The 27,235-nt window shown below is 41.0% G+C and overlaps 1 protein-coding gene across 5 annotated transcripts in view; it reads right to left on the minus strand.

The window, feature by feature from the left end:
* The window catches only part of S100PBP (S100P binding protein), a 43,398-nt gene that overhangs the window by 15,221 nt on the left and 942 nt on the right, over positions 1-27,235 (minus strand). For 3 of the 5 annotated variants that reach the window (XM_023232277.1, XM_023232278.2, XM_023232279.2), the window contains exons 2-5: positions 20,373-20,489; positions 18,559-19,391; positions 17,413-17,501; positions 14,820-14,923 (exon numbers count right to left, since the gene is read on the minus strand). In XM_023232277.1, the coding sequence (XP_023088045.1) occupies positions 14,820-14,923; positions 17,413-17,501; positions 18,559-19,389 (1,024 nt within the window). In that variant the 5' untranslated portion in view covers positions 19,390-19,391; positions 20,373-20,489. The remainder of the gene's footprint in view (positions 1-14,819; positions 14,924-17,412; positions 17,502-18,558; positions 19,392-20,372; positions 20,490-27,235) is intronic. The other 2 variants (XM_023232281.2, XM_023232280.2) reach the window with 2 other exon arrangements.

Genomic DNA, 27,235 nt, shown 5'->3' on the forward strand with positions numbered 1-27,235 from the left:
TCTATCTATCTATCTATCTATCTATCTATCTATCTATCTATCTATCTCGGAATAGAAATCAGAACACAGGCCAGGCATGGTGGCTCATGCTCATAATCCCAGTACTTTGGGAGGCCAAAGCTGGAAACCATCTCTACAAAAAAATTTAAAAATTAGCTAGGCATAGTGACACTTGCCTGTAGTCCCAGCTGCTCTGGAGGCCAAGGTAAGAGGATTACTTAAGGAGGTTGAGGCTGCAGTGAGCTGTGATGGCCCCACTGCACTCTAGCCTGGGGGACACAACCGGATCCCATCTCAAAAAAATTAGTAACAAAACAGGGTTCACTCTGTCACCTAGGTTGGGCACAAGTGATCCTCCCACACTGGCCTCCCAAAGCACTGGAATTACAGGCATGAGCCACCGTGCCCAGTTCTAAATGTTTTTCTAAAATCAGCAACAGGGTCAGGCACAATGGCTCATGCGTGTTACCCCAACATTTTGGGAGGCAGAGGCAGGCAGATACTTGAGGTCAGAAATTTGAGACCAGCCTGGCCAATAGAGCAAAACCCCACCTCTGACAAAATACAAAAAATTGGCTGGGCGCAGTGGCTCACACCTGTAATCCCAGCAATTTCAGAGGCTAAGGTGGGCGGATCACCTAAGGTCAGGCGTTCAAGATCAGCCTGGCCAACATGGTGAAACCCCATCTCTACTAAAAATACAAGAACTAGCCAGGCATGGTGGTGGATGCCTGTAGTCCCAGCTACTCGGGAGTCTGAGGCTGGAGAATTGCTTGAACCTGGAAGGCAGAGATTGCAGTGAGCTGAGATCGAGCCACTGCACTCCAGTCTGGGTGAGGGCGAGACTCCATCCCAAAAAAAAGAGAAGTCAACAACAGGAAAAGATCTCAGCCGGGCATGGTGGCTCATGCCTATAATCCCACCACTTTGGGAGGCCAAGGCGGGTGGATCATGAGGTCAGGAGATCAAGACCATCCTGGCTAACATGGTGAAACCCCGTCTCTACTAAAAATACAGAAAATTAGGTCATGTGCAGTGGCTCATGCTTGTAATCCCAGCTACTCAGGAGGCTGAGGTTGCAGTGAGCCGAGATCATGCCACTGCGCTCCAGCCTGGGCAACAGAGTGAGACACTGTCTCAATAATAACAACAACAAAAAAAAAAAAAAAGAAAGAAAGAAAAGATCTCATTTGTACTTAACTAGAGGTTCTAGGCAGCACAAGAAAAGTAAATAAAAGGCATCCAAGTCAGAAAGCAACAAGTAAAAATTTCTTTATTTGCTGACAATATGATAACCTATAGAGAAAACCTGATAAAAATCTATTAAAAAGTTATCAAACTAATAAAAGAATTTAGGAAGGTTATAGAAAATAAGATCAAGACACAAAAATCAATTACATTTCTACATAATAGCAATGAACAGACACTGAAATTTTATTTTATTTTATTTTATTTTATTTTATTTTATTTTTTTGAGATGGAGTCTCGCTCTGTGGCCCAGGCTGGAGTGCAGTGGCGGGATCTCAGCTCACTGCAAGCTCGCCTCTCGGGTTCATGCCATTCTCCTGCCTCAGCCTCCCAAGTAGCTGGGACTACAGGCGTCCGCCACCTCGCCCGGCTAGTTTTTTGTATTTTTTAGTAGAGACGGGGTTTCACCATGTTAGCCAGGATGGTCTCGATCTTCTGACCTCGTGATCCGCCCGTCTCGGCCTCCCAAAGTGCTGGGATTACAGGCTTGAGCCACCGCGCCCGGCCTGAAATTTTAAAAACTAAATCATTTTACAAAATAATCACAATATGAAACACTCAGGGATAAATTGGATAAAAGATGTGCAAGACTGTACAAAAGCTACAAAACATTTCCGAAGGAAATTAGAGAAGACTTTAATCGAAACACTTAATATTAAAATGTTTTAATTCTCAGCCAGGCGCGGTGGCTTACACCTGTAATCTCAGCACTTTGGGAGGCTGAGGAGGGCTGATCACTTGAAGTCAAGAGTTCGAGAACAGCCTGGCCAACATGGTGAAACCCTGCCTGTATTAACAATAAAAAAATTAAGCTGAGTGTAGTGGCAGGCACTTGTAAACCCAGCTACTTGGGAGACTGAGGCAGGAGAATTGCTTGAATCTTGGAGGCAGAGGTTGCAGTGAGCTGAGATTGCACTACTGCACAACAGCCTAGGGAACAGAGTGAGACTCCATCTCAAAAAAACAAAATAAAATGTTAATTCTCTCTCAGTTTTATTTATTTATATAGACTCAATACAATCCCAATCAAAATCCCAGCAGGCCTTTTTTAAGGAATTGATATACTGATCCTAAAATTTATATGGAAATGCAAAGAATCTACAAAAGCCAACACAACCAAAACATAAGAACACTAGTGGAAACACATTAGTCTTTTTTTTATCCTTGAAACCTGATTTTTCTAGAGACAACTGATTTTTGACAAAGGTACAAAGGCAATTCAATGCAGAATGGACAGTCTTTTCAATAAATGGTAAAGAAGCAACTGAATATCCATGTGCCAAGAAGATAAGCCTTACATTCCTCTCTCTCTCTCTCTCTATATATATATATATGTATTTTTTTGAGACAGTCTTACACTCTGTCACCCAGGCTGGAGTGCTGTGGTGCATCAATGCAACCTCCCTCTCCTGGGCTCAAGCAATCCTCCTGCCTCAGCCTTCTGAGTAGCTAGGACTACAGGTGTGTGTCACCACGCCCAGTTAACTTTTTAATTTTTTTGGTAGAGGCAAGGTTTCACCACATTGCCCAGGCTGGTCTCGAACCCTTGGGCTCAAGCAATCTTCCCACCTGAGCTTCCCAAAGTGCTGGGATTACATGCTTTAATCCATATCTTGCACTACATACAGAATATATTTTAAAACGATCACAGATCTAAATGTAATCCTTAAAGTTATAAAACCTCTAGAAAAAAACATAGGAGAAAATTTTGGGGGCCTTTTCTTTCAGGCAAAGATTTCTTAGATACTACATGAAAGCATAATCCATATCTTTTTTTTTCTTTTGAGATAGAATTTTGCTCTTGTTGCCCAGGCTGGAGTGCAATGACGCTAGCTCGGCCCACCACAACCTCCGCTTCCCAGGTTCAAGCAATTCTCCTGCCTCAGCCTCCCGAGTAGCTGGAATTACAGGCTTGCACCACTACGCCCAGCTAATTTTGTATTTTTAGTAGAGATGGGCTTTCTCCATGTTGGTCAGGCTGGTCTCGAACTCCTGACCTCAGGTGATCCGCCTGCCTCAGCCTCCCAAAGTGCTGGGATTACAGGTGTAAGCCACCGCTCCCGACCCACGAAATTTTTAAAAACCTGATTAAAACTTAGCTCATCTGCTATAACCAGTGACTACAAAGAAAAATAAATAAAAATAAACAAACTTACTTCATTAAAACTAAGAATTCTTTTTTTTTTTTTTTGAGAAAGAGTCTCACTCTGTCACCCAGGCTGGAGTGCAGTGGCGTGATCTCGGCTCACTGCAATCTCCGCCTCCGGGTTTCACGCCATCCTTCTGCCTCAGCCTCCTGAGTAGCTGGGACTACAGGCGCCCGCCACCATGCCCAGCTTTTTTTGTATTTTTAGTAGAGATGGGGTTTCACCTGGTGTTAGCCAGGATGGTCTCCATCTCCTGACCTTGTGATCCGCCCACCTCGGCCTACCAAAGTCCTGGGATTGCAGGCATTAGCCACCACGCCCAGCAGAATTTCTGTTCTTTAGAAGACACTCGTGGGAATGAAAAGACAAGGCATACACTGGGAGAAAATATTTCCAAATTACTTATCTGGCAAAGAAACTTGCATTTGGAATATGTATTTAAAGAACTCTCGGCCGGGCGCGGTGGCTCAAGCCTGTAATCCTAGCACTTTGGGAGGCCGAGACGGGCGGATCACAAGGTCAGGAGATCGAGACCACCCTGGCTAATACGGTGAAACCCCGTCTCTACTAAAGAATACAAAAAACTAGCCGGGCGACGAGGCGGGCGCCTGTAGTCCCAGCTACTTGGGAGGCGGAGGCAGGAGAATGGCATAAACCTGGGAGGCAGAGCTTGCAGTGAGCTGAGATCTGGCCACCGCACTCCAGCCTGGGCGACAGAGCCAGACTCTGTCTCAAAAAAAAAAGAACTCTCAAAACTCAATAAATAAAAAGAAAATAATCCAATTTTTTAAATGAGCAAAAAATACTTCACCAAAGAAGATATACAGATGGCAAATAAGCACAACATTATTACTCATTAGGAAAATGCAAACGAAAACTACAATGAGATATCACTACACATACATTAGAATGTCTAAAATTATAAAAACTGACCACTTCACAGCCATTAGGATGACTCTCATTAAAAAACAGAAAATAGGCTGGGCGTGGTGGCTCACACCTGTAATCCAACACTTTGGGAAGCCGAGGAAGACGGATCACCTGAGGTCAGGAGTTAGCAGCCTGGCCAACATGGTGAAACCCCGCCTCTACTAAAAATACAAAAATTAGCCAGGTGTGGTGGTGGGTGAATCCCAGCTACTTGGGAGGCTGAGGCAGGGAGAATTGCTTGAATCCAGGAGGTGGAGGTTATAGCGAGCCAAGATCATGCCACTGCATTCCACCCTGGGCAACAGAGCAAGACTCTGTCTCAAAATAAAATAAAAAAACATAAACAAACAGAAAATAGGTGGCCAGGTGCGGTGGCATGGTAAAACATGGTCTCTACCAAAAATACAAAAAATTAGGCCGAGTGCGGTGGCTCAAGCCTATAATCCCAGTGCTTTGGGAGGTCAAAGTGGGCAGATCACTTGAGGTCAGAAGTTCAAGACCAGCCTGGCCAACATGGTGAAACCCCATCTCTACTAAAAATAGAAAAATTCGCCAGGTGTGGTGGACATATGCCTGTAATCCCAGCTGCTCAGGAGGCTGAGACAGGAGAATCGCTTGAACCTGGGAGGCAGAGGTTGCAGTGAACTGAGATTGCACCACTGTACTCCAGCCTCAGCAACAGAGCAAGACTATCTTAAAACCAAACCAAACAAAAAATTAGTCAGGTGTGGTGGTGAGCCTGTAGTCCCAGCTACTTGGGAGGCTGAGGTGGGAGGACTGCTTGAGCCTGAGAGGAAGAAGTTGCAGTGAACTGAGATCACACCACTGTACTCCAACCTCAGTGGCAGACTGAGACTTTGTCTCAAAAAACAAATAAGTAAAAGAAAACAGTCTGGGTGCAGTGATATGTACCTATAATCCCAGCTACTCAAGAGGCTGGAGTGGGAAGATAGTTTGAGACTAGGAATTTACAACTAGCCTGAGCAACACAGTGAGACCCTGTCTCTAAAAATAAAAAAAAAAAAAAAAAATCAGCCAGGCATGGTGGTGTGCACCTGTAGTTTAACCTTATTCAAGAGACTGATGCCAGGAGTTTGAGGCTGCACTGCACTATGGTTGTGCCACTGCACTCCAGCCTGGGTGACAGAGCTAGATTCCATGTCAAAAAAATAAATTAATTAAATAAAAATAAAAAAATAAAAATATAATTAGCATATGATCTAGCAATTCCTCTTCTCAGTACGTAAGAATTGCAAGCAGGGTCTCAAAAAGATATCTGTAGACGCATATGCATAGCAGCATTATTCACAATAGCTAAAAGGTGGAAGAAAACCAAGTGTCCATTGATGTATAAATGGATAATCAAAAGGTGGCATCCATACACTATAATATTACTAAGTCTTAAAAAGGAAGGAGATTCTGACACATGCTACAACAAACATGAACCTTGAGGACATTATGCTAAGTGAAATAAGCCAGTCACAAAAAGACAAATACCACTTTGTCTTGACTCCACTTATGTGAGGTTCCTGTTACAGTAGTCAAATTCATAAACACGTAAAGTGGAATGGTGGTTGTCAGGGGCTAAAGGGAGATGGGAATGGGGAGTTATTGTTTAATGGGTATAGTGCTTTGGATTTTTAGTGGGTATAGCGATGTGTGCCTGTAGTCTCAGACACTCGGGAGGCTGAGGAGGAGGATTGCTTAAGCCTAGGAGTTTGAGCCTAACCTGGGAAATACAGCAAGACCTCCATCTTTAAAAAAATAAAAAACAAAGCTTCAGATGTACAAGACCAAAAAATTATTGAAATGGATATGGTGATGGCTGTACAACAATATGAATATACTTAACACCACTGAACTGTACACTTACAAGTTTTTCTTTTTTGAGACGGAGTTTTGCTTGTCGCCCAGACTAAAGCGCAATGGTATGATCTCGGCTCACTGCAACCTCTGCCTCCTGGGTTCAAGCGATTCTCCTGCCTCAGCCTCCCGAGTAGCTGGGATTGCAGGCATCCGCCACCATGCCTGGCTAATTTTTGTATTTTTAGTAGAGACGGAGTTTCACCAAATTGGCCAGGCTGGTCTCGAACTCCTGTCCTCAGGTAATCCGCCCACCCCAGCCTCCCCAAGTGTTAGGATTACAGGCGCCGCGCACTGCACCCAGCCCAAATGTTTCTATAAAAAGGTTTTTAAAAGATGGTTATGTGTATATTATGTGTATTTTACAATTAAAAACTTGGCAAAAAAGTTAAAAATAGTGACCATACCCAACTACTGGTAAGGCTGGCAACAACCGGAATTCATACAACTGCTAATAGAAATGAAAAATGGTACAACTACTTTGGAACACAGTTTGGCAGTTTCTTAAAAAGTTAAACACACACCTACCATATGACCCAGTCAATATACAAAGATCTGTGCACGAATGTTCCTAACAGCTTTAGCTGTAATAGCCAAAAATTGAACATAAGCCAAATGCCCATCTAAGTGAATGGGTAAACATTCACTTAGGGCTAAATCTATTTAATGGAATATTACTCAGCAATAAAAATAAATAAACATGCAACATGGATGAATTTCAAAATAATTATGTTGAGACAAAGAAGCCAGACTCAAAAGAGTACATAGCATATGATTCCATCACATAAAACTTTAGAAAATGCAAACTAATGGCAGTAGACACAAGACCAGTGGTAAATCTTGCCTGGGGATTAGAGGGGGCAGAGAAAGGCAGAGGGAGGAATTCCAAAGGTGCACAAAGAAAGTTTTTAGTCCAATATGCTTATCTTTTTTTTTTTTTTTTTAAGACGGAGTTTCGCTCTTGTTACCCAGGTGGCGGGTGCCTATAATCCCAGCTACTTGGGAGGCTGAGGCAGAAGAACCGCTTGAACGTGGGAGGTGGAGGCTGCAGTGAGCTCAGATCATGCTGCTGCACTCCAGCCTGGACAACAGAGTGAGACTGTCTCAAACAAACAAACAAAAAAGAACTTCCAGAGAGAAAAAGAGAGATCACATACAAATAAATAAAAGTTAAACTGATAACAGACTTCTTAAGAGCAGTACTGAATGTCTTCAAATTTCTTTTTTTTTTTGAGACAGAGTCTTGCTCTGTCACCCAAGCTGGACTACAGGCGCCCACCACCACACCCAGCTAATTTTTGTATGTTTTTTTTTTTTAGTAGAGATGGGGTTTCACCATATTGACCAAGCTGGTCTCAAACTCCTGACCTTGTGATGACCCGCCTCAGCCTCCCAAAGTGCTGGGATTACGGGTGTGAGTCACTGCGCCCGGCCATGTCTTCAAATTTCTGAGCAAAAATTGATTTTAAATTTAGAATTCTGTATCAAACTATCAATCAAGTAAAAGGATAGAATAAAGACATGCTCAGAAATGCAGAGACAAAAAAAATCTATGCATCCTTTCTTAGATATTCTCAGAGGATGTCCTCTACTAAAACCAAAAATAAGAAAGAGGAAGATACAGGATCCAAGAAACAGGATTCAACCCAGGTGGGCAGCAGAGGAAAATCCTGGGATGACAGCTCTGTTGCAGGGCTAAAGAACAAGCAGTGCAAATTGGAGCAGTAGAACAGAAGGCTCCAGGAAAAAGCTCTCCTGAAAAAAAAATTCAATGAAAGAAAGTGAAGCAATTAACAACTCTACAAAAATAAACAATTCAAGAAAGAAAATGAAGCCATAATATACTACTTGGCTTTTCAGTGAACAATACTTACTTGTGACACAAAAACAATGAATACTGATTTAACACCCTTTAGGATAGCTACTGTAAAAACAAAACAAAACAAAACAAAAAAACACAAGCCAGGTGCAGTGGCTCACACCTGCAATCCTAGCACTTTGGGAGGCCGAGATGGGGAGATCACTTGAGCTCAGGAGTTCAAGACCAGCCTGACCAACATGGCAAAACCCCATCTCTACTAAAATACAAAAATTAGCCAGACGTGGTGGAGTGTGCCTGTAGTCCCAGCTATTTGGGAGGCTGAGGCACGAGAATGGCTTGAATGTGGGAGGCAGAGGTTGCAGTGAGCCAAGACTCTACCACTGCACTCCAGCCTGGGTGACAGAGCGAGACTCCAGACTCAAAAAAAAAAAAAAAAAAAAAAAAGTACAAAAAAACAAGTGCTAGCAAGGATGGGGAAAAATTAAAACTCTTGTGCACTGTTGGTAGGACTGCAAAATGGTGCAACTGCTGTGAAAAACAGTATGAAAGTTTCTCAAAAAATTAAAAACAGACCTACCATATGGTCCAGCAATGCCACTTCTCCATATATATCCAAAAGAATTAAAAATAGGGTCTTAAAGAGATATCTGTAGACCCATGTTCATAGTGGCACTATTCGTAATAGCCAAGAAGAGGAAGCAACCCTAATGTCCACTGACAGATGAATGGATCAAAAAAAAATGGTGTGAAAATATACAATGGAATATTACTCAGCCTCAGAAAGGAAGGAAATTGAGTGGTGAGAAAAATAGAAAAAAATAAAAATAAAAATTTTTAAAAAGGAAGGAAATCCTGTCACATGCCACAATGGGTGAACCTTGAAGACATTATACTAAATGAAATAAGCCAGTCACAAAACGATAAATATTGTATGATTCCACTTATAAAAGGTATCTAAAGTAGTCATACTAAAAAAAAAAAAGAAAAGAAAGTAGAATGGTGGTTACCAGAGACTGAGGGGAGAGAAGGGGAACTGTTATGTAGGTATAGAGTTTTAGATTTGCAAGATGAAGAGGTTCTGGAGACACGTTTCACAACAACGTGAATATATGTAACATTACTGAATTGTGCACTTAAAAATGGTTAAGATGGTAAATTTTATGTTAGACGTATTTTTTTACAATTAAAAAAAGATTAATGGGATCATGTCAATAGGAACAAGAATCATCTTGAAGGAGCTCCTATTTATCAAATTTGAGACAAACTGAGCATCAAAAAGAAAAAAGAACAGTACTAAAAGATTACAACACATTGACTCTTTAAAAAAATCCATGAGGTTATAGTAATACTAAAATAATAGAAAATCTTTATAAAAGAATGCTAGTTAATAACTGTAGAAGAAGTTATATATTCAGAAAATGAACATTCTTTTGAGATGGAACTTTGCTCTTGTTGCCCAGGCTGGAGTGCAATGGCGTGATCTTCACTTGCTGCAACTTCTGCCTCTTGGGTTCAAGAGATTCTCCTGCCTCAGCCTACCGAGCGGCTGGGATTACAGGCGCCCACGACCACGCCTAGCTAATTTTTATATTTTTAGTAGAGACAGGTTTCATGATGTCAGTCAGGCTGGTCTCGAACTCCTGACCTCAGATGATCCACCTGCCTCGGCCTCCCAAAGCGCTGGGAGTACAAGCACGAGCCACCACACCCAGCCAAAAAAGAACATTTTCTATGTAACTCCCAGTGCAATAGCTCATTCAAGCAAGGATCATCAATAAATGCTCCAGCAATCAGGTGAAGAGTTAGTTGTTGGGGAACAGGATATTCACATGGTACCAAAGCATCACCCCACAGATAATTTACTAATTACAAAGGGGTAAATGTACTTTACAATGGATAGATATGGCAGTTTACACCTTAACAAACTTAGTATTACTATTTGTGGAACAACCTGTCATTAAGTGTCATATACGCCTCCTAATTTGATTAGGAGGATATAGTGTAGGATGAATATACGATAGCACCTAGGAATTATTCCTGCCAAAAACACTTAATTTGAATCTAATCCCACCTCTGGACCCAGCTTCTAGTTTACAGGAAATACAGAGAATGGAGGAACAAATTAAATGATACCACAAGAAACAGACAAAAATCAGAATGTGGGACAATCTATAAAACAAGTGACCTAAATTAAAAGAGAGTAAGGAGACAATAACTAAACATGTGAACTTTGATTAGATGCTATTTCATCAAAGTTACAAAAATACATTTTTGGGACAACTATGGAAATGGGAATATGGAATATATATTAGATGATTTTTTAAAAGTTATGATTAAATATAAATTACCAATAAACAAAAAAGTTTAACCTTACCAATTATTAAAACAAAATATGTTAAAATTTACCTATCAAATTGGTGACACTAAAAATTAATACAATTTTTTGGGGCAGGACCATCTGGTAACATGTAACAGTTTTTTAAATGTTTATATACTTTACCCAGCAATTCCACTTCTAGGGATTCATCCTATAGAAATAAGAGTTGTACATAAACATGTATTGACCAGAATGTTCACTGCAGCATTACTAGTGAAAATGGACACAATCTAATTTACCAAGATGAAATAAATTATATAATAAAATACTTTGTAATCATTAAAAATCTTAATTTCAAATATTTAACATGAAAAGTTCCTTAATACATTAAGTACAAAGAAAGCAGATTATAAACTATTAATATGTAATTTCCCTGTATATATTCTACCTTACAGGAAAGATAATTATCAAAATGTTAATTTTGTTATTTCTAGGTGGCAGAATGGATTTACAGGTGATTTTAAGTTTTTTTCTTTGTAGGAGAGAGAATCATTATTTCTAATGTCTGAAAATAAAAAATGGGCCAGGTGCTGTGGCTCATGCCTGTAATTCCAGCACTTTGGGAGGCCAAGGTGGGCGGATCACTTGAGACCAGGAGTTCGAGACCAGTCTGGCCAAAATGGTGAAACCCTGTCTCTACTAAAAATACAAAAATTAACCAGGTGTGGCTGCCCGCACCTGTGGTCCCAGCTACTTGGGAGGCTGAGGCAGGAGAATTGCTTGAACCCGGGAGGCAGAGGCTGCAGTGAGCTGAGATCGCACCACTGCACTCCAGTCTGGGCAACAGAGTAAGACTCCGTCTCCAAAAAAAAAAAAAAGAATAAAAAATGAAAGACAGAACAACGTTATTTTTCATAATGCTAGAGGGCAGAACTAGAAACTACCACTAGAAGTTACGGGGAAGCCACATTTGACTCAACGTAAGGAATAACTTTCTAACAACTAGAATTTTCTAAGCAATGAATGACCTGCCTTATGAGGTAATGTGTTTTTGCATTATTAGAACTCTAAACAAAGGCTAAATGGTCACTTGGCAAAGATATATAGAACAGATTTATGTGTTAGGAGATTAAAGAGAAGCTCTTAATTGTCCTTTTCTACTTTAAGTACATATAGTTTCACAGAAAGTTTTCCACTTGCAAGGATACCAGAAAGGAAGTGGTATTTCTTTTTAAGTGTTATTATAAAAAAAAAAAATGCGGCACTAAACTAAAGACATTATACTTACATTAGAATAGTGGAATTGAAAGATGATTTGCTTTGTTACATTCTACATCAATAATATATACATTATTGATAAAGTGAAAAGAGATAACTAACCCAATGGAGAGGATTCAAACTGAACTGGCAAGAACTACATTTGAATCTACTCCTTACTAATTTCTCTGTGTCTGATAAGAACCTGAAGAATTATACTTTTTTAAGGCTAAATACAATAAACATCTCAAAAAGGAGGACAGAAAGTACTATGCTCCCCTTTTGTGCTTCTGGCTGCACTATAATTCACATACAAATGAAGGAAAGGTGAAGAATACAGCACTCCCGCCCTTGTAATATGGTATATAAAAATCTTATGATTTTGGATGTAGGAATACTGGGCAATGGAAGTGACAGAAAAACTTATTATACTGGGTTCCTGGAAGGCAGAAGGAAGTGCCAGAGGTCTGTGAAATTTTTAGAGTAATTTGTAATGTTGAAAAAAATGAGCCGGGCGCGGTGGCTCAAGCCTGTAATCCCAGCACTTTGGGAGGCTGAGACGGGCGGATCACGAGGTCAGGAGATCGAGACCATCCTGGCTAACACGGTGAAACCCCGCCTCTACTAAAGAATACAAAAAACTAGCCAGGCGACGAGGCGGGCGCCTATAGTCCCAGCTACTTGGGAGGCGGAGGCAGGAGAATGGCGTGAACCCGGGAGGCGGTGCTTGCAGTGAGCTGAGATCTGGCCACCGCACTCCAGCCTGGGCGATGGAGCCAGACTCCGTCTCAAAAAAAAAAAAAGAAGAAAAAAATGAATGCCCTAAAAGACGTGCTTAAAAAAAACTTTTTAATTATGGAAATTGTCAAATATACACAAAAGTAGAAAGTGGACTCACCACTCACCTTCATTTATCAACATTTTATCAAAGCTATTTCCAGTATTTTTTGTCTGTGATTTAAGAACAAACACTAGATTTAAGGCTATTTTACCTATAAAAAATTCACTATGAAAAGATATCCTTTCTTGCTGATAACAGCAACTATTCAATAAATGTTAGTTGCTAGAGCTAGGTACTGTTCTATGCCTTATACCCATATAATTTTCATGTAAGCTAAGATTTGGTATTATCCCCATTTTACAAATGAGTTTTTAATGGCTCACCCAGCCAGTAAGCAGTGGTGCCAAGATGTGAACCCAGATGTTAACTCTAGACTAGACTTTATTCTCTCAACCACTGAAGTATGCTGCCTATTCACTATAGTTATTCCAGCTATTCTTTATGGGATATAGATTGTTGTGGTAATACTGTGACAGGAACTGCTGAATGGGGAAAAAGACTGAAAATAATGTTATAGGGTGAACGGCTGCTCTTTGCTTTTCTTGGGAAACTTTCTTTAAATGCTCCAAATGAGAGAGAAAACATAACTGGATATCATCAGTGTCAACTGCCTAGGATATAAAAAAAGGAGTCAGCTCACAGAGGGAAAAGCAATGACATGACTAGGCCTCTTCCACAGAGCTTGAATATAGACAGATTTCTTTTAAATTTGCCCCTCCAATGGTGGGGGGAGAGGTGGAGAGGAGAGGTTTCTCTACTTCTACCAGACCTAAAATAGTTCTAGCAAAGGGATCTCACAAGCAGAGGGCTAATAAATCAGTATAATATTTGGTTGCTTATGAAATATTCAGTGAAAAAAGGATAGGGGATAAAAAAAATTCTTCTGACTGATGTCTCTGAGTTCTAAACCTTTCACTCATAGTCTTATAAATAAAACAAACAAGAAAAACTACTACATAATTCAGGATTTGTCAAAAGAAAGAAGAGTCTCCTCTGCAAAAGGACCAAAAATTCTCCTAAAACGCTCCCTAGTGATTTACAATAGATCTTAGAGTAATCAAACTAATTATCTTCTCTGTGGAGTTCACCTAGGGCATCCTCCTTCCCCATCTTCCACTTTTCCCAAACACAAGTAGAAGGGCTCCTTCCCTGCTCCTACTGTACTTTATATGTAATTCTATCAGAACACTAATCAATATTGCAGTGTAATTATCTTCTTCTCTGGGCTATGAATTCCCAGAGGGCCAAGACCCTATCTTACTCCTCTTTACATTTCCAATTCCTTTTCTTCCTACCTACCACCACTGAAATACTCGAGAAAAGTTCGCAGAATGAATAAAGATGACAGAACATGGATTTTTTTTTTTTTTTTTGAGACACAGTCTCATTCTGTCACCCATGTTAAAGTGCGATGGCATGATCTTGGCTCACTGCAACCTCTGCCTCCCGGATTCAAGTGATCGTTGTGCCTAAGCCACCCGAGTAGCTAGGATTATAGGCATGTGCCACCACACCTGGCTAATTTTTTTTTTCCCAAAAGAATACAATTCGGCTAATTTTTATAGTTTTAGTAGAGATGGGGTTTTGCCATGCTGGCCAGGCTGGTCTTAAATTCCTGGCCTCAAGTGACCTGCCTGCCTCTGCCTCCAAAAGTGCTGAGATTACAGGCATGAGCCACCACGCCTAGCCTGGAGTGATCTTTTTAAGAAGTGATTCTTTTATCAGTATAAAACCTCCCTAACCCCTTCACCTTCAGTTCTTCCCACAAGTCTCCCCTTTAGGAGCTTTCCCATCAGCCAAAAGTTCAGGCTGAATGATAACATGGACTGTAGTCTCTTGAGAGCTGGAGAAAGAATCTAGTCACTTTGGTTTGCAATTATCTTCTAATGAAGAGGGGAGAACACAACTTGAAGGATCTGGAAGGTAGCCAAACCTTTCAAGAGCTTTTATTCAGAAGCCAAAATGCAGAATGGTATTTGAAATGCCTGCTTTTACATTTAAATGCTTGAAGGTAACAGGGAAAATAAAACATTGCAAATTTAAAAAACCACTGATTAGTAAGCAGCACCTGGTCATCCACTTCCATCATTTTTCAGACAAAAAATCCCTAGCAAAAATGTACAGGTCTGGGTTAAAGCCCTCAGCCATGAGGGAGGCACCTTTCATGTACTGTTGTAAGCGTGCTTAGACCCCTCTCTAATACTGGTTAACCAAACCACTTTGAGAATTATCTAGTTAGGCAATCCCTTTAAGTGAAAATCTTTGAGTAAGGAAGTTATCTTTCTCAAGAATTTAAGAAAATTCTAAACAATCTCCCAGTCAGTTTAAGCTGTTACACTGGAAAGAGAAAGTTGCATCACATGTTTTTATGCCTTTCTTTGGTTACCATGTTACCTTGGTTAGTGTCCTCTGGGTCTTCTATATGAGCAATGACACTCCTGAGATAAAGCTGCTTCTGCTGTTCTAGATTTGATTGTGAAAACGTCGGAACATTAGTCCTTGAATAAAGCAAACCAGAAAAAAGAAGAACAGCCCATTAGAAACAGGAATATAGAGCTTTGTAGAGAGAAGTGATATACTGCTGATCGATTAGAACTAAGTTTCAGAGGCAAAATTATCTTTATGATCAAGAGACAGAGAACAGTATTAGCCAAAAAAAAAAAAAAAAACTAAAATAGAGTATGGAATCGAGAAAAAAGAGAAGCTGGGTGTGGTGGCTCACACATGTAATCCCAGCACTCTGGGAGTCGCAGGCAGGAGGACTGCTTGAGGCCAGGAATTTGAGACCGGCCAGGGCAACACAGCGAAATCCAATAAATTTTTTTTTTTTTAAATGAGCTGGACATGGCTGCATGTGCCTATAGTCCTAGCTATTCAGGAGGCTGAGGAGGGAGGATGACTTGAGTTCACGAGTTCAAGGCTGCTGTGAGCTATGATCACACCACTGCATTCCGGCTTGAAGGAAATAGATACAACCTCCTGCTAACAAGGAATAGAAAGGTGAAGATTACCTAGTCCCTAGAGAAAGAAAGTATTTGTTGAGTAACTCAAGGTTAGTCAGAAAATAGCTAACTTTCTAGAGTGAAATTGAAAAGTTAAATGGGATAAACACTGAAAAGAATCACTATATCTGGCAATCAGCAACGGTGACCTTGGTGAAAGCAATTTCTGGCCCATACTCATACTGACTTGACTATACTAAAGAGTCAGCAGATGAGAATATTGAGATTGCAAATTTATTACTGTCCCAAGTAGCCTGAGTTGTGAGTTTTTGATATCACTTACATTGTAAACAATTCACAAGATTTCTCTCAATTATGCAAACAAAATAAAAAACTAGGAAACTGAGATTCAGAGTCATAGTCAAAGGAAACTTTAGCCTTATTTGTAACAATTTAAATACTTATTTTATTTTTTATATAAGGTCTGTCTCCCAGGCTGGGGTGCAGTGGCATGATCTCGGCTCACTGCAACCTCTGTCCGCTGGGCTCAAGCAATCTTCCCACCTCGGTCTCCCAAGTAGCTGGGACCACAGGTGTGCGCCACCACACCTGGGTATTTTTTTTTATTTTTAGTAGAGGCAGGGTCTCGTCATGTTGCCCAGATTGGTACTGAACTCCTGAATTCTAGGAATTGGCCCACCTCAGCCTCCCAAAGTACTGGGATTACAGGTGTGAGTCACTGCGCCCGGCCTAATTAAATTTTTTAAGCAAAATAAATATAATAAATGTATAAGCAAAATAAATATAATAAATGTATAATCAAAAGAATTTTTTAAAATCTCACTGTAAGGAAGCTAATCTGATTCAACATTTAAAAAAAAGCTTCTCTAGTAGATTCAGTTTAAAAGGACCATGTAGAGACACTGCCATCTCCTGGCAACAAGAGAATAAATTGAAAAGGTGACACAAATTTGCAACCCCTACTAGAATTTTTTTTCGAGGGCAGTTGTATGCAACTTAGGAGAGATGACAAAATGATTTTCTACTAGTTGTATTTTTACATTTTGGTTAAAATCATTCTTTTTTTTTTTTTTTTTTTTTTGAGATGGAGTCTCGCTCTGTGGCCCAGGCTGGAGTGCAGTGGCTGGATCTCGGCTCACTGCAAGCTCCGTCTCCCGGGTTCCCGCCATTCTCCTGCCTCAGCCTCCCGAGTAGCTGGGACTACAGGCGCCCGCCACCTCGCCCGGCTAGTTTTTTGTATTGTTAGTAGAGACAGGGTTTCACCGTGTTAGCCAGGATGGTCTCGATCTCCTGACCTCGTGATCCGCCCGTCTCGGCCTCCCAAAGTGCTGGGATTACAGGCTTGAGCCACCGCGCCCGGCCAACATTTTGGTTAAAATTATTCTAACCTCTTATCATATATGTGATCAGGCTGCCCCATACACAGAAGATACCTTACATTTGTAGTATTTTCACTAATATGTCTATTTTGCTTTCAAAATAACCCTGTAAAGCAGCAGAGAAGGCATCATTAGCCTTATTTTATACATAAACACTGAGGTAAGAGATTAACTGACTTGCCGGCTGGGCGCGGTGGCTCAAGCCTGTAATCCCAGCACTTTGGGAGGCTGAGACGGGCGGATCACGAGGTCAGGAGATCGAGACCATCCTGGCTAACACGGTGAAACCCCGTCTCTACTAAAAAATACAAAAAACTAAGCCAGGCGAGGTGGCGGGCGCCTGTAGTCCCAGCTACTCGGGAGGCTGAGGCAGGAGAATGGCGTAAACCCGGGAGGCGGAGCTTGCAGTGAGCTGAGATCCGGCCACTGCACTCCAGCCTGGGCGACAGAGCGAGACTCTGTCTCAAAAAAAAAAAAGAGATTAACTGACTTGCCAAAAGTCACATAGTTGGTAGTGCTGGAACTTCAAGTTTGCTTACTCCTGGAGCAGGGTTTTTTTCCCTACACTAAGAGGAAACAGGAGGGGAAGAAAGAAATTGAAGAGAACCAAAAGAAGTCAGAATATTTAATTATACTTTACATTACCTGGTCTTGGTTTGTAGAACAGGAATGACTTTGCCTAGTCTTCTCTCATGGCCTTTCATCTTCCCAAAATCCTTGTTAAGAATATCCTGCTTTTTTGAGGAAAAGGAACGCAAAAGGAAAGGTGATTCTCAGTTACAAGAAAACCACTGAAAACAAGACTATTTATGGAAATATTTTTTAACCAAAGGCTACAAAAGCATATTCGTGAACACTGTGTACCACGTATGACAGCAGTGCTTTAAATAACAACTGTAATCTTAAAAAAAAAAAAAAGAAAAAGAAAAAAGAAACCCTGGCCAGGTGCAGTGGCTCACGCCTATAATCCCAAAACTTTGGGAGGCCAAGGCGGGTGGATTACCTGAGGTCAGGAGTTTGAGACCACCCTGGCCAACATGGTGAAACCCAGTCTCTACTAAAATACAAAAATTAGTTGGGCATGGTGGTGCACATCTGTAATCCCAGCTACTCGAGAGGCTGAGACAGGAGAATTGCTTGAACCCGGGAGGCGGAAGTTGCAGTGAGCTGAGATCATGCCACTGCACTGCAACCTGAGGGACAGAGTGAGACTCTATCTCAAAAAAAAAAAAAAAGAAACGCTATGTGGCAGGGATTATTACACTCATTTGGCAGATAGGGAATCAGGTTCAAAAAAGTTAGGTAAATTGCCCAAGATTTTTCAGCTTTCATGGCTGACTCAGAGATAGTGCTGTATCTTAATATATAGCACGGCAATAAAGATTGAGACATAGGCTGAAACCCAAAGACAGGAAAAATAATAGAATTACCATCTTAGTAATTATTCAACAGAGGATAATTTAATACTATGTACCAGGTGATATAAATACATTATTTCATTAATCCTTATTATACTATGAACTATTATTTACTGCAATTTAGATAAGAAATGTGGGGAAACATAGAGGCTAAATAATTAGCCCAGGGTCACAGTGCTAGTCAGGATTAAAACCCCAATTTGTCTGAATACAAAGCTCTGCCAGATTATAACAAATGTACCACTGTGGAGTAGGATGCCCACAGCAGGGGAAGTTGTGTATGTGTGGAGATAGCGGGTATATGGAAACTCTGCTATACATCTGAATAAAAATAATTTCATTTTTCTCTTCACCTTGAATAAAACATACTTACTTTGTTCGATGAGCTGGAAACAACCGGAGATCTCATCTCACAACTTGACTTGTGTGAACCACTTCTGCAGGATGACTCCATATTAGAAGGAGTCTCTGAATGGTCTGAGATCCGAGAGAACACAGACGTAGGGTTCTCACTGTCAGGTATATTTTTATCAGAGACAGCTTGTTGAAAGTTGTTGTTTGAAGAAGAGAGTTGGGGCCTATCCCAGGCAGAGTTATTGGGGCTGACCACTTCAGATTCAGTACAAAGTTTGCTTTCATTTGGGCTAAGACCATCTTCTCTCATCTCTTCTCCAAGGGAAGAGAGTTTTTCAGTATCTTTGGATGAATCAGTCTCGTCCTTATCAAGCAAAGCATCACAAACTGTTGGATTAAATGGTGCAACAGTTACTTTTATAAGATTCTTTTCTAGTACAGAGCGTCTGTTTAACGGTTTAGGAGGAGTTGGTCCATGACCACTTGATGTACTTAGCTGAGGTAGTTTGAAGAGGTCAGGAGTCTCAGCTACTGGTCCCAAGCTGTACGATGAATTTTTCTCTTGGGGGGTATCAAGTAGAATTTGACTCCCTCTTTCTCCCTTCTCAACATGCCCACCATCATCTTCCCCAGAAGACTGCTCATATGATGGGTCATCTTCCTTCAACAGTGCATCAATCTCTTCCTCTGTGTAATTTACATCACCATCATCTTCTTCTCCCTCTGACAGCTCCAGCAAGGAGTCATCCAATCCATCCTCATCCAAGGAACCCCAAGAAAATGGGGCACTGTCTTTAGGCAACAGAGAGGTACCAGAAGACTGTTCAGAGGGCACCCGTGAGCACATCATTTCTGGAGAAATAAGACAGTTTCACTGAGGAAGAGAAAATAACCTTATACCAACTCCAGTCCACTGTATGTGGGTAATACTCTAGTATTTCAAAATCTTTGCACTATGCCTTGTAGCATAAGAAATAATTTTTTTTTTTTTTTTTTGAGACGGAGTCTCGCTCTGTTGCCCAGGCTAGAGTGCAGTGGCTGGATCTCAGCTCACTGCAAGCTCCGCCTCCCGGGTTTACGCCATTCTCCTGCCTCAGCCTCCCGAGTAGCTGGGACTACAGGCGCCCGCCACCTCGCCCGGCTAGTTTTTCGTATTTTTTAGTAGAGACGGGGTTTCACCAGGTTAGCCAGGATGGTCTCAATCTCCTGACCTCCTGATCTGCCCGTCTCGGCCTCCGAAAGTGCTGGGATTACAGGCTTGAGCCACTGCGCCTGGCCAAGAAATAATTTTAAGATATTTAACCTTAGCAGAAACATGGAAATACATGTTAGAACAATGAGATACTTTTTGCCTATCAAAATGGCAATAATTAAGATGCCATGATAATCTGGATTGGTGAGGATGTGGAGAAACAAGCATTCACACACTATCAGTAAAAGCCTAAGTCAGTACGGTATTTTGTGAAGAGTAATTTGACTATACCATTTGATCTGGCAATTTCACTTCTAGAAATCTGTCCTTCACATATATATACATGGATGTTCAAAGTAGCCAAATCTTGCAGGCAACCTAAATGTCCATCACCAAGAGAATTGTTCAGTAAATCATGGTACGTTTGTGCTATGGAGTACTTTTCAATTATTTAAAAACACAATGAAGTAGACCTGTATGTACTATCATGGAATGATATCTACAACATACAAACAAAATAAACGTTATTATGTAAAATGTCTGAATATTCAGTTTACACTTTAACACAAAACAAATATGTATTACTTTTGAAATACAACAAAATTCGAGAACACAAGAAGGTAAATAACTGTCTTCCATACTGTGTGGAGCTGGTGGAGCAGTCTCTGCCTTTGCCACGAGACCAAATGGAAAAAGGTTTCAGTTCCTGCTAGCTGTTCCTTTCAGGAGACTTGTCAAAATGATTGACTCCCACCTTCCTGCAGGCAAAAAGAAAATTAGAGGATCTTCTCATCACTTTCAACTCTGCTAATTACAAAGTCAACTGTATTATGCTTTAAGGTGCTCGATGTATTAATTTTAATCTTGATTTTTTTGTAATACCAGAAAGTTGGATTTTCTGAGTCAAGAACACCAAAGAAAAAAATCTTCAAAGAAAAAAAAATTATGCAACTAAGAGAACTAGTTTTGTTCCTCCCAACAATTTGTACTTTTTTAAGACTATCATCTACTTTAGTAGGATGAATACTGGCGTGGGAGTCCAAAGACCTGGGGGTGTAGTCCTGGTTGTATCACTAGCCAGCTCCAATAACTTGGGTATGCCACTTGACCATTTAGACTTGTTTCCTCATTTACAAAATGGGAAAGGGATGGAAAAGGGGTGCTAGGCAATGTCTAAGGTTCCACCAAAATCTAAAAATTAATCATGATCACACACACACAATTCTTTAAATACATATATAGAAAAAAACGCCAAAAAAAAAAAAAAAAAAAGGTCATTAAAGATACAAACACAAGCCTGGGCAACAAGGTGAAATGCTGTCTCTACAAAAAAACAGAAAAATCGGCAGGGCATGGGGGCACACGCCTGTAGTTTCAGCTACTCATGGGGCTGAGGTGAGAGGATCACTTGAGGATGGGCAGTTGAGGCTGCAGACAGCAGTCATCGTGCTGCTGCACTCCAGCCAGGGTGACACAGCAAGGCCCTGTCTCAAAAGAAAAGTAAAAAAAAGATACAAACAAAAATTGATGACTACTATAACTTGCAGGGACCATAAAGGTAGGTCAAGGTCAGACTTTGTATCATTTTACTTTTCTACTTGAATAGTTAGTTGTACAATTAAAACCTAGTTTTTAAACAGCTAATGATAGACCTAATCTATAATTATTTTCCAGATGGGAAAGGTGATAAAATGCTAGTATTTCACATATCTGAGAAGTATAAGAAATGCTTAAATACTGAACTCAGTAATTTGGAAAAGTACTTGTAGCCTTGTTAACTGTAAAATTTCCCCTACTCCTTGACCCTCCATGCCACACCGAGTTTTAACTTTAGTTCATGCATTCTTTTTTTTTTTTCTGAGACGGAGCCTCGCTCTGTTGCCCAGGCTAGAGTGCAGTGGCACAATCTTGGCTCACTGCAAGCTCCGCCTCCCGAGTTCATGCCATTCTCCTGCCTCAGCCTCCCAAGTAGCTGGGACTACAGGCGCTCGCCAACACACCTGGCTAATTTGTTGTATTTTTAGTAGAGATGGTCTCGATCTCCTGACCTTGTGATCCACCCGCTCGGCCTCCCAAAGTACTTGCGATTACAGGCGTGAGCCACCGCACCCAGCCTAGTTCACGCATTCTTTTAGAAGATATTTTTTGAGGTACAATCATCACACAGCACAAGCTGCGTGATATGTCTCTTTATGATTTCCAAGAAATCAAGATATAGCTCCCACTCTCATAATGTATAATATGTAATGTATAATCTTGCTAGGGAAATAACACTTAAAATTAAGCACCAATATGAGATAATATAAAATGGTATGGACAGTAAAGTACTAGAGAAAGAGAAGGGAGGGTTTACAGAATTTTAGAACTAGAAGGGACCTAGTTAAACGTACTCATATTAGAAATGAAATAGGAGAAAAATAAATATTAAATACCTATTATAAACCAGGTGCTCTGAGACACATTCTATAACTCTTTAACCTCTCATTAATCTTATCAAAGAAATCATTTTCCGTTGTATTTAAACTCAGAGCTGCTAAAACTTAATTTTACCAATACTGTATTCCAGCAATTGTGAGAGTTATAGGTGTTGAAGCAGCTGCCTCTATGAAAAGTAATTTCTTTGCATTAGTGACTGAGTTATTTTATTTATTTTATTTCTTTAGGAAGCAGTTAGAAAAAAAGTTTACTTTTGGAAAACGTTCTTTGACTTAAGAAAGTTTATGGTTGCCAGGCACAGGTATCATAGGCACTGGGGTTAAGCAGTAACATTTCTTAGATGTCCTTTCTGAGCCACTGCCCCCAATTCTGACTCCTTACAAAATGTCTAGTTCAAGCCCCTGGTTGGCCAAATGGAGAGTTCAATAGATTTTCCCTCTTGGGAAATTAAAATTCAGAAGTATGAAGTAAGTTAACCAAGTACACATAGCTAATAATGTTAGAACAAGGATTGAAACCCAGGTCTAATTCCAAATGCAATGTTTTTCCCACTACGTCTGTGACAGACTTGCACAGGATTGGTCAGCAAATGGCAGAGCTAGAATCCAAACTCAGGCCTTCTAAATTCAGTACAATCTATAACAAACTGTGCAAGAGTAAAGACTAAAGAGGGTTTTTGGTCTCTTGGAAAAAATATTTTAAGCCACCTTAATAGGACCAATATCCTTCATAACCATTGCAATAATCAATTCCTACACGACATGACATCCAGATGCAAAAAGATGGGCTTTTCTGAGCTTATGTTCAACAGATCTGGGAACAAAAGCATACAAAACAACACCATATATATGGTATATAGAGAGAGAAGGAGATAATTTTAATTTTTACAAATCATTTTCTTTCTGATGTTATTTCCTCTTTTTTTTTTTTTTTGAGACGGAGTCTCACTCTGTCACCCAGGCTGGAGTGCAGTGGTGTGATCTCGGCTCACTGCAAGCTCCACCTCCTGGGTTCAGGCCATTCTCCTGCCTCAGCCTCCCGAGTAGCTGGGACTGCAGGCGCCCACCACCACGCCTGGCTAATTTTTGTATTTTTAGTAGAGACGGAGTTTCACCGTGTTAGCCAGGATGGTCTCGATCTCCTGACCTCGTGATCCGCCTGCGTCGGCCTCCCAAAGTGCTGGGATTACAGGCGTGAGCCACCGCACCCAGCCATTTCCTCATTTTCAAAACTATTTATTATGAAGAATGTAAAACATATACATAAGTAACACAATAGTATAATGAACCCCACATACCCATCACTCAACCCCAACGACTATCAACTCATAGTTAATCTTGCCCCATCCACTTCCCACCTTTACCAGATTATTTTGAAGCAAATCCCAGGCATTGTATCATTTCATCTGTAAATAACAAGAACCCCTTATCATAAAATATACAGTTCAGATTTCCAATTATCTTATGTCATATTTTTTTTAAGGCTAAACAATAATCAGTATCCAAATAAGGTCCATACAATGTGACTGGCTGATAATGTCTTATGTGTATTTTAATCTAAAGATTTCAGATCTTTTCCCCTGCAATTACTTTATTAAAGAAACAATATGCAAGATGGCTTACGCCTGTAATCCCAGCACTTTGGGAGGCTAAGTTAGGCGGATCACTTGAGGCCAGGAGTTCGAGACCAGCCTGACCAACATGGCGGAACCCCATTTCTACTAAAAATACAAAGAAAATTTAGCTGGGCATGGTGGCATGGGCCTGTAGTCCCAGCTATTCAGAAGGCTGAGGCAGGAGAATCACTGAAACCCAGGAGGCAGAGGTTGCAGTGGGCAAAGATTGCACCACCCCACTCTAGCCTGGGTGACAGAGTGAAACTCTATCTCAAAAAAAAAGAAAAGAAAAAAGAAACAGGCCAGGCGTGGTGGTTCACACCTGTAATCCTAGCACTTTGGGAGGCCAAGGGGGGGCGGATCACGAGGTCAGGAGTTCGAGACCATCTGGACCAACATGGTGAAACCCCATCTCTGCTAAGAAGTACAAAAAATAGCTGGGCTTGGCCTATAATCCCAGCTACCCCGGAGGCTGAGGCAGGGGAATTGCTTGAACCCAGGAGGCGGAGGGTGTAGTGAGCCCAGATCACGCCACTGCACTCCAGCCTGGGCAACACAGCAAGAGTCAGTCTCAAAAAACAACAACAACAACAAAAATCACAATACCACGTATTATGTATGGCATTATGTATGGATACATATATCACAAAATTATTATAATACGCATGAATGGCCAGAGTTCAGGATGGTCTCGATCTCCTGACCTTGTGATCCACACGCCTCAGCCTTCCAAAGTGCTGGGATTACAGGTGTGAACCACCATGCTCCACCAACATTTTATTTCTTAAGAAAACAATATCTCATCTTAGGCTACATGACAATAAATAAATAAGGAAAAAAAAAATAGCAAGAAGAGACCTGAAACAAAGATGGCAACCTAAGATAAAGCAGTATGGTAGGTATAATAATGTTCACTATTATGTTACTTTTATACTGTTAAATTATTGTTATTTTTTTGACACAGGGTCTCAGGTTTGTTGCTCAGGCGGAAAACAGTGGTGTGATCATAGCTCACTGCAGCCTTAAACCCTGGGGCTGCTGGGACTACAGGTGCATGCCACTATACCCGGCTAATTTTTTATTTTTATTTTTTGTAGAGACATAGTCTTATTATGTTGCCCAGGCTGGTGTGGAACTCCTGGAGTCAAGCAATTCTTCCGCATAGGTTTTTCCAAAGTGCTGGGATTACAGGCATTGAGCCACCATACCCAACCACTATACTTTTTGATATGCTTGAAACAATAAAAACATTTTAAAATTATGAAGTCAATGGGAAAGATACAATGATTATACTCTGTGAAGTATCAAATGTCCTCAAATATCACAGTACCTATCTGATAGGGTTGTGGCAAGAATTAAATGAGATCATGAACATAAAGTTAGCACGCTAGAGGCATGACATAAGAGACAAATAACTGGTGGCCATAGTTATTATTTCAGCCCACCACCAACCATCATTGCCCTGACCCCTGGTGTCTTAAGAGAAGCATAAGGCCAGGTGTGGAGGCTCACGCCTGTAATCCTAGCACTTTGGGAGGCCGAGGTGGGCGGATAACCTGAGGTCAGGAGTTCGAGACCAGCCTGGCCAACATGGTGAAACCCCGTCTCCACTAAAAATACAAAAATTGGCCAGGCATGTGGTGCACGTCTGTAATCCCAGCTACTTGGGAGGCTGAGGCAGCAGAATCGCTGGAACACAGGAGACAGAGGTTGCAGTGAGCTGAGATTGCGCCACTGCACTCCTGCCTGGGTGACAGAGGGAGACTCCATCTCAAAAAAAAAAAGTATAGGAACGGTAGGAAAAAAGAGTGCTAAACTGGTAGGGAACTTTCCCTAGACCCTGCCTGAAATTATCTAATATACTCTACTCTCATGTAGTTTAATCCAGCATTCAATCATATTGTCACTAAAGACCAGACTAGGTAGACATCTGAAATATCAGGCAAATTATGCAAATTAATGTTCACTGAACTATCCTTTACAGAGGTACTGGACCTCAGCAATTCACTTCAAATCTCTGAACCTCAACACAGATGAGAACACGCATCTAAAAAGGGGGTAAATACTGTTAACTTCAAACAGATTATCATGAGAAAAAAGAGAATGTTTATCAAAGTCCTATAAACCTAAAAGTTCTATACCAAAAAAACCTGGTATTTAATGAATGTGCAATGGGGGAAATCCTCAGATAAAACTGAAGTTCTTCAGTGAAATTCCAAAGACAGCCTTACTTAGTACTTCTCTGTCAAAAGATGGCTTGTTTACTTCTCTGTCTACCATTCTTGGTACTTGTCTGGTAACCTCCACTTAAAATATAGGGATCCCTTTTTTTTTTTTTTTAATTTTTGAGACAGGGTCTCACTCAATCACCCAGGCTGGAATGCAGTGGCATGATCTGGGCTCACTGCAACCTCTGCCTCCCAAGTTCAAGCGATTCTCATATGTCAGCCTCCCAGTAGCTGGGATTACAGGCGTCCACCATGCTCGGCTAATTTTTGTATTTTCAGTAGAGATGGGGTTTTGCTATGTTGGTCAGTCTGGTCTTGAACTCCTGGCCTCAAGCAATCCTCCGGCCTCGGCCTCGGCCTCCCCAAGGGCTGTGATTACAGGCGTAAGCCAGCATGCCTGGCCATATCCCTTTATTTTTAAGGGAAGAATATTTTTCCGATCTCCTAATTCTATCTCTTAGTTCCTCTACACCCCATCCTTTATGTGACCCCATTCTGTCCTTCCACATCTCTCTCACCTGTCCACCCCCTTCTTCACACTTCAGTTTACCACCCCCTCTCTCTGTTCTCGAACCTCCTGGTTGCAACCTCAAAAACTGGTTCCCTTTCTATTTTTATTTCACCTCAGAAAACCTACTGCCTTCGAGCACAAAGCCTTACTTTATCGAGGCCACTAAAACTGCAACACCAGATGCAAACCCACATCCTCTTTCAAGCTCTAAAGTCAAGACCATTACCAAGCAGGGTCTGACAGGTACAGCCAAGGAAGGGCAGAGATTATTTCCAATGGACAAGACCTCCCCCTGGCCTTTGATTTCCAACCTTTCCCAAATGCAATACATGCGAAGCACACAGCACAAAACGCACTCAGCAGGCTTTGTTATCACTCCATAAAATACACACAACATTTACAAAAAATCAAAATGAACTCAAATTATCTGTAACAGTTTTGCAAATTCCTTCGAAGTAACTAAAAACACCGCAGGACGGAAAAAACAACCCAGGGCTGCAAATCTTTGCTTTAGGTAACATTTCACTAGATGAGGGTGCCAGGATTCTCCTCCCACATGGGCACAGAGAACAGATTTGCTAAGCTGAAGCAACAGGTTTCTTTTAAAAAAGAAAATGTGCTTTAAAACACTTCAGGCAGGTCTGCTAGAGCTTGGAGTCCCTAATAAATACACAAAACACTGGAGATCAGGTTAGGGCAGGCGGTGGGCAATTC

This window comes from Piliocolobus tephrosceles, chromosome 1, assembly GCF_002776525.5.
Source record: "Piliocolobus tephrosceles isolate RC106 chromosome 1, ASM277652v3, whole genome shotgun sequence".
In the NCBI taxonomy this organism is placed as follows: Eukaryota; Metazoa; Chordata; class Mammalia; order Primates; family Cercopithecidae; genus Piliocolobus; species Piliocolobus tephrosceles.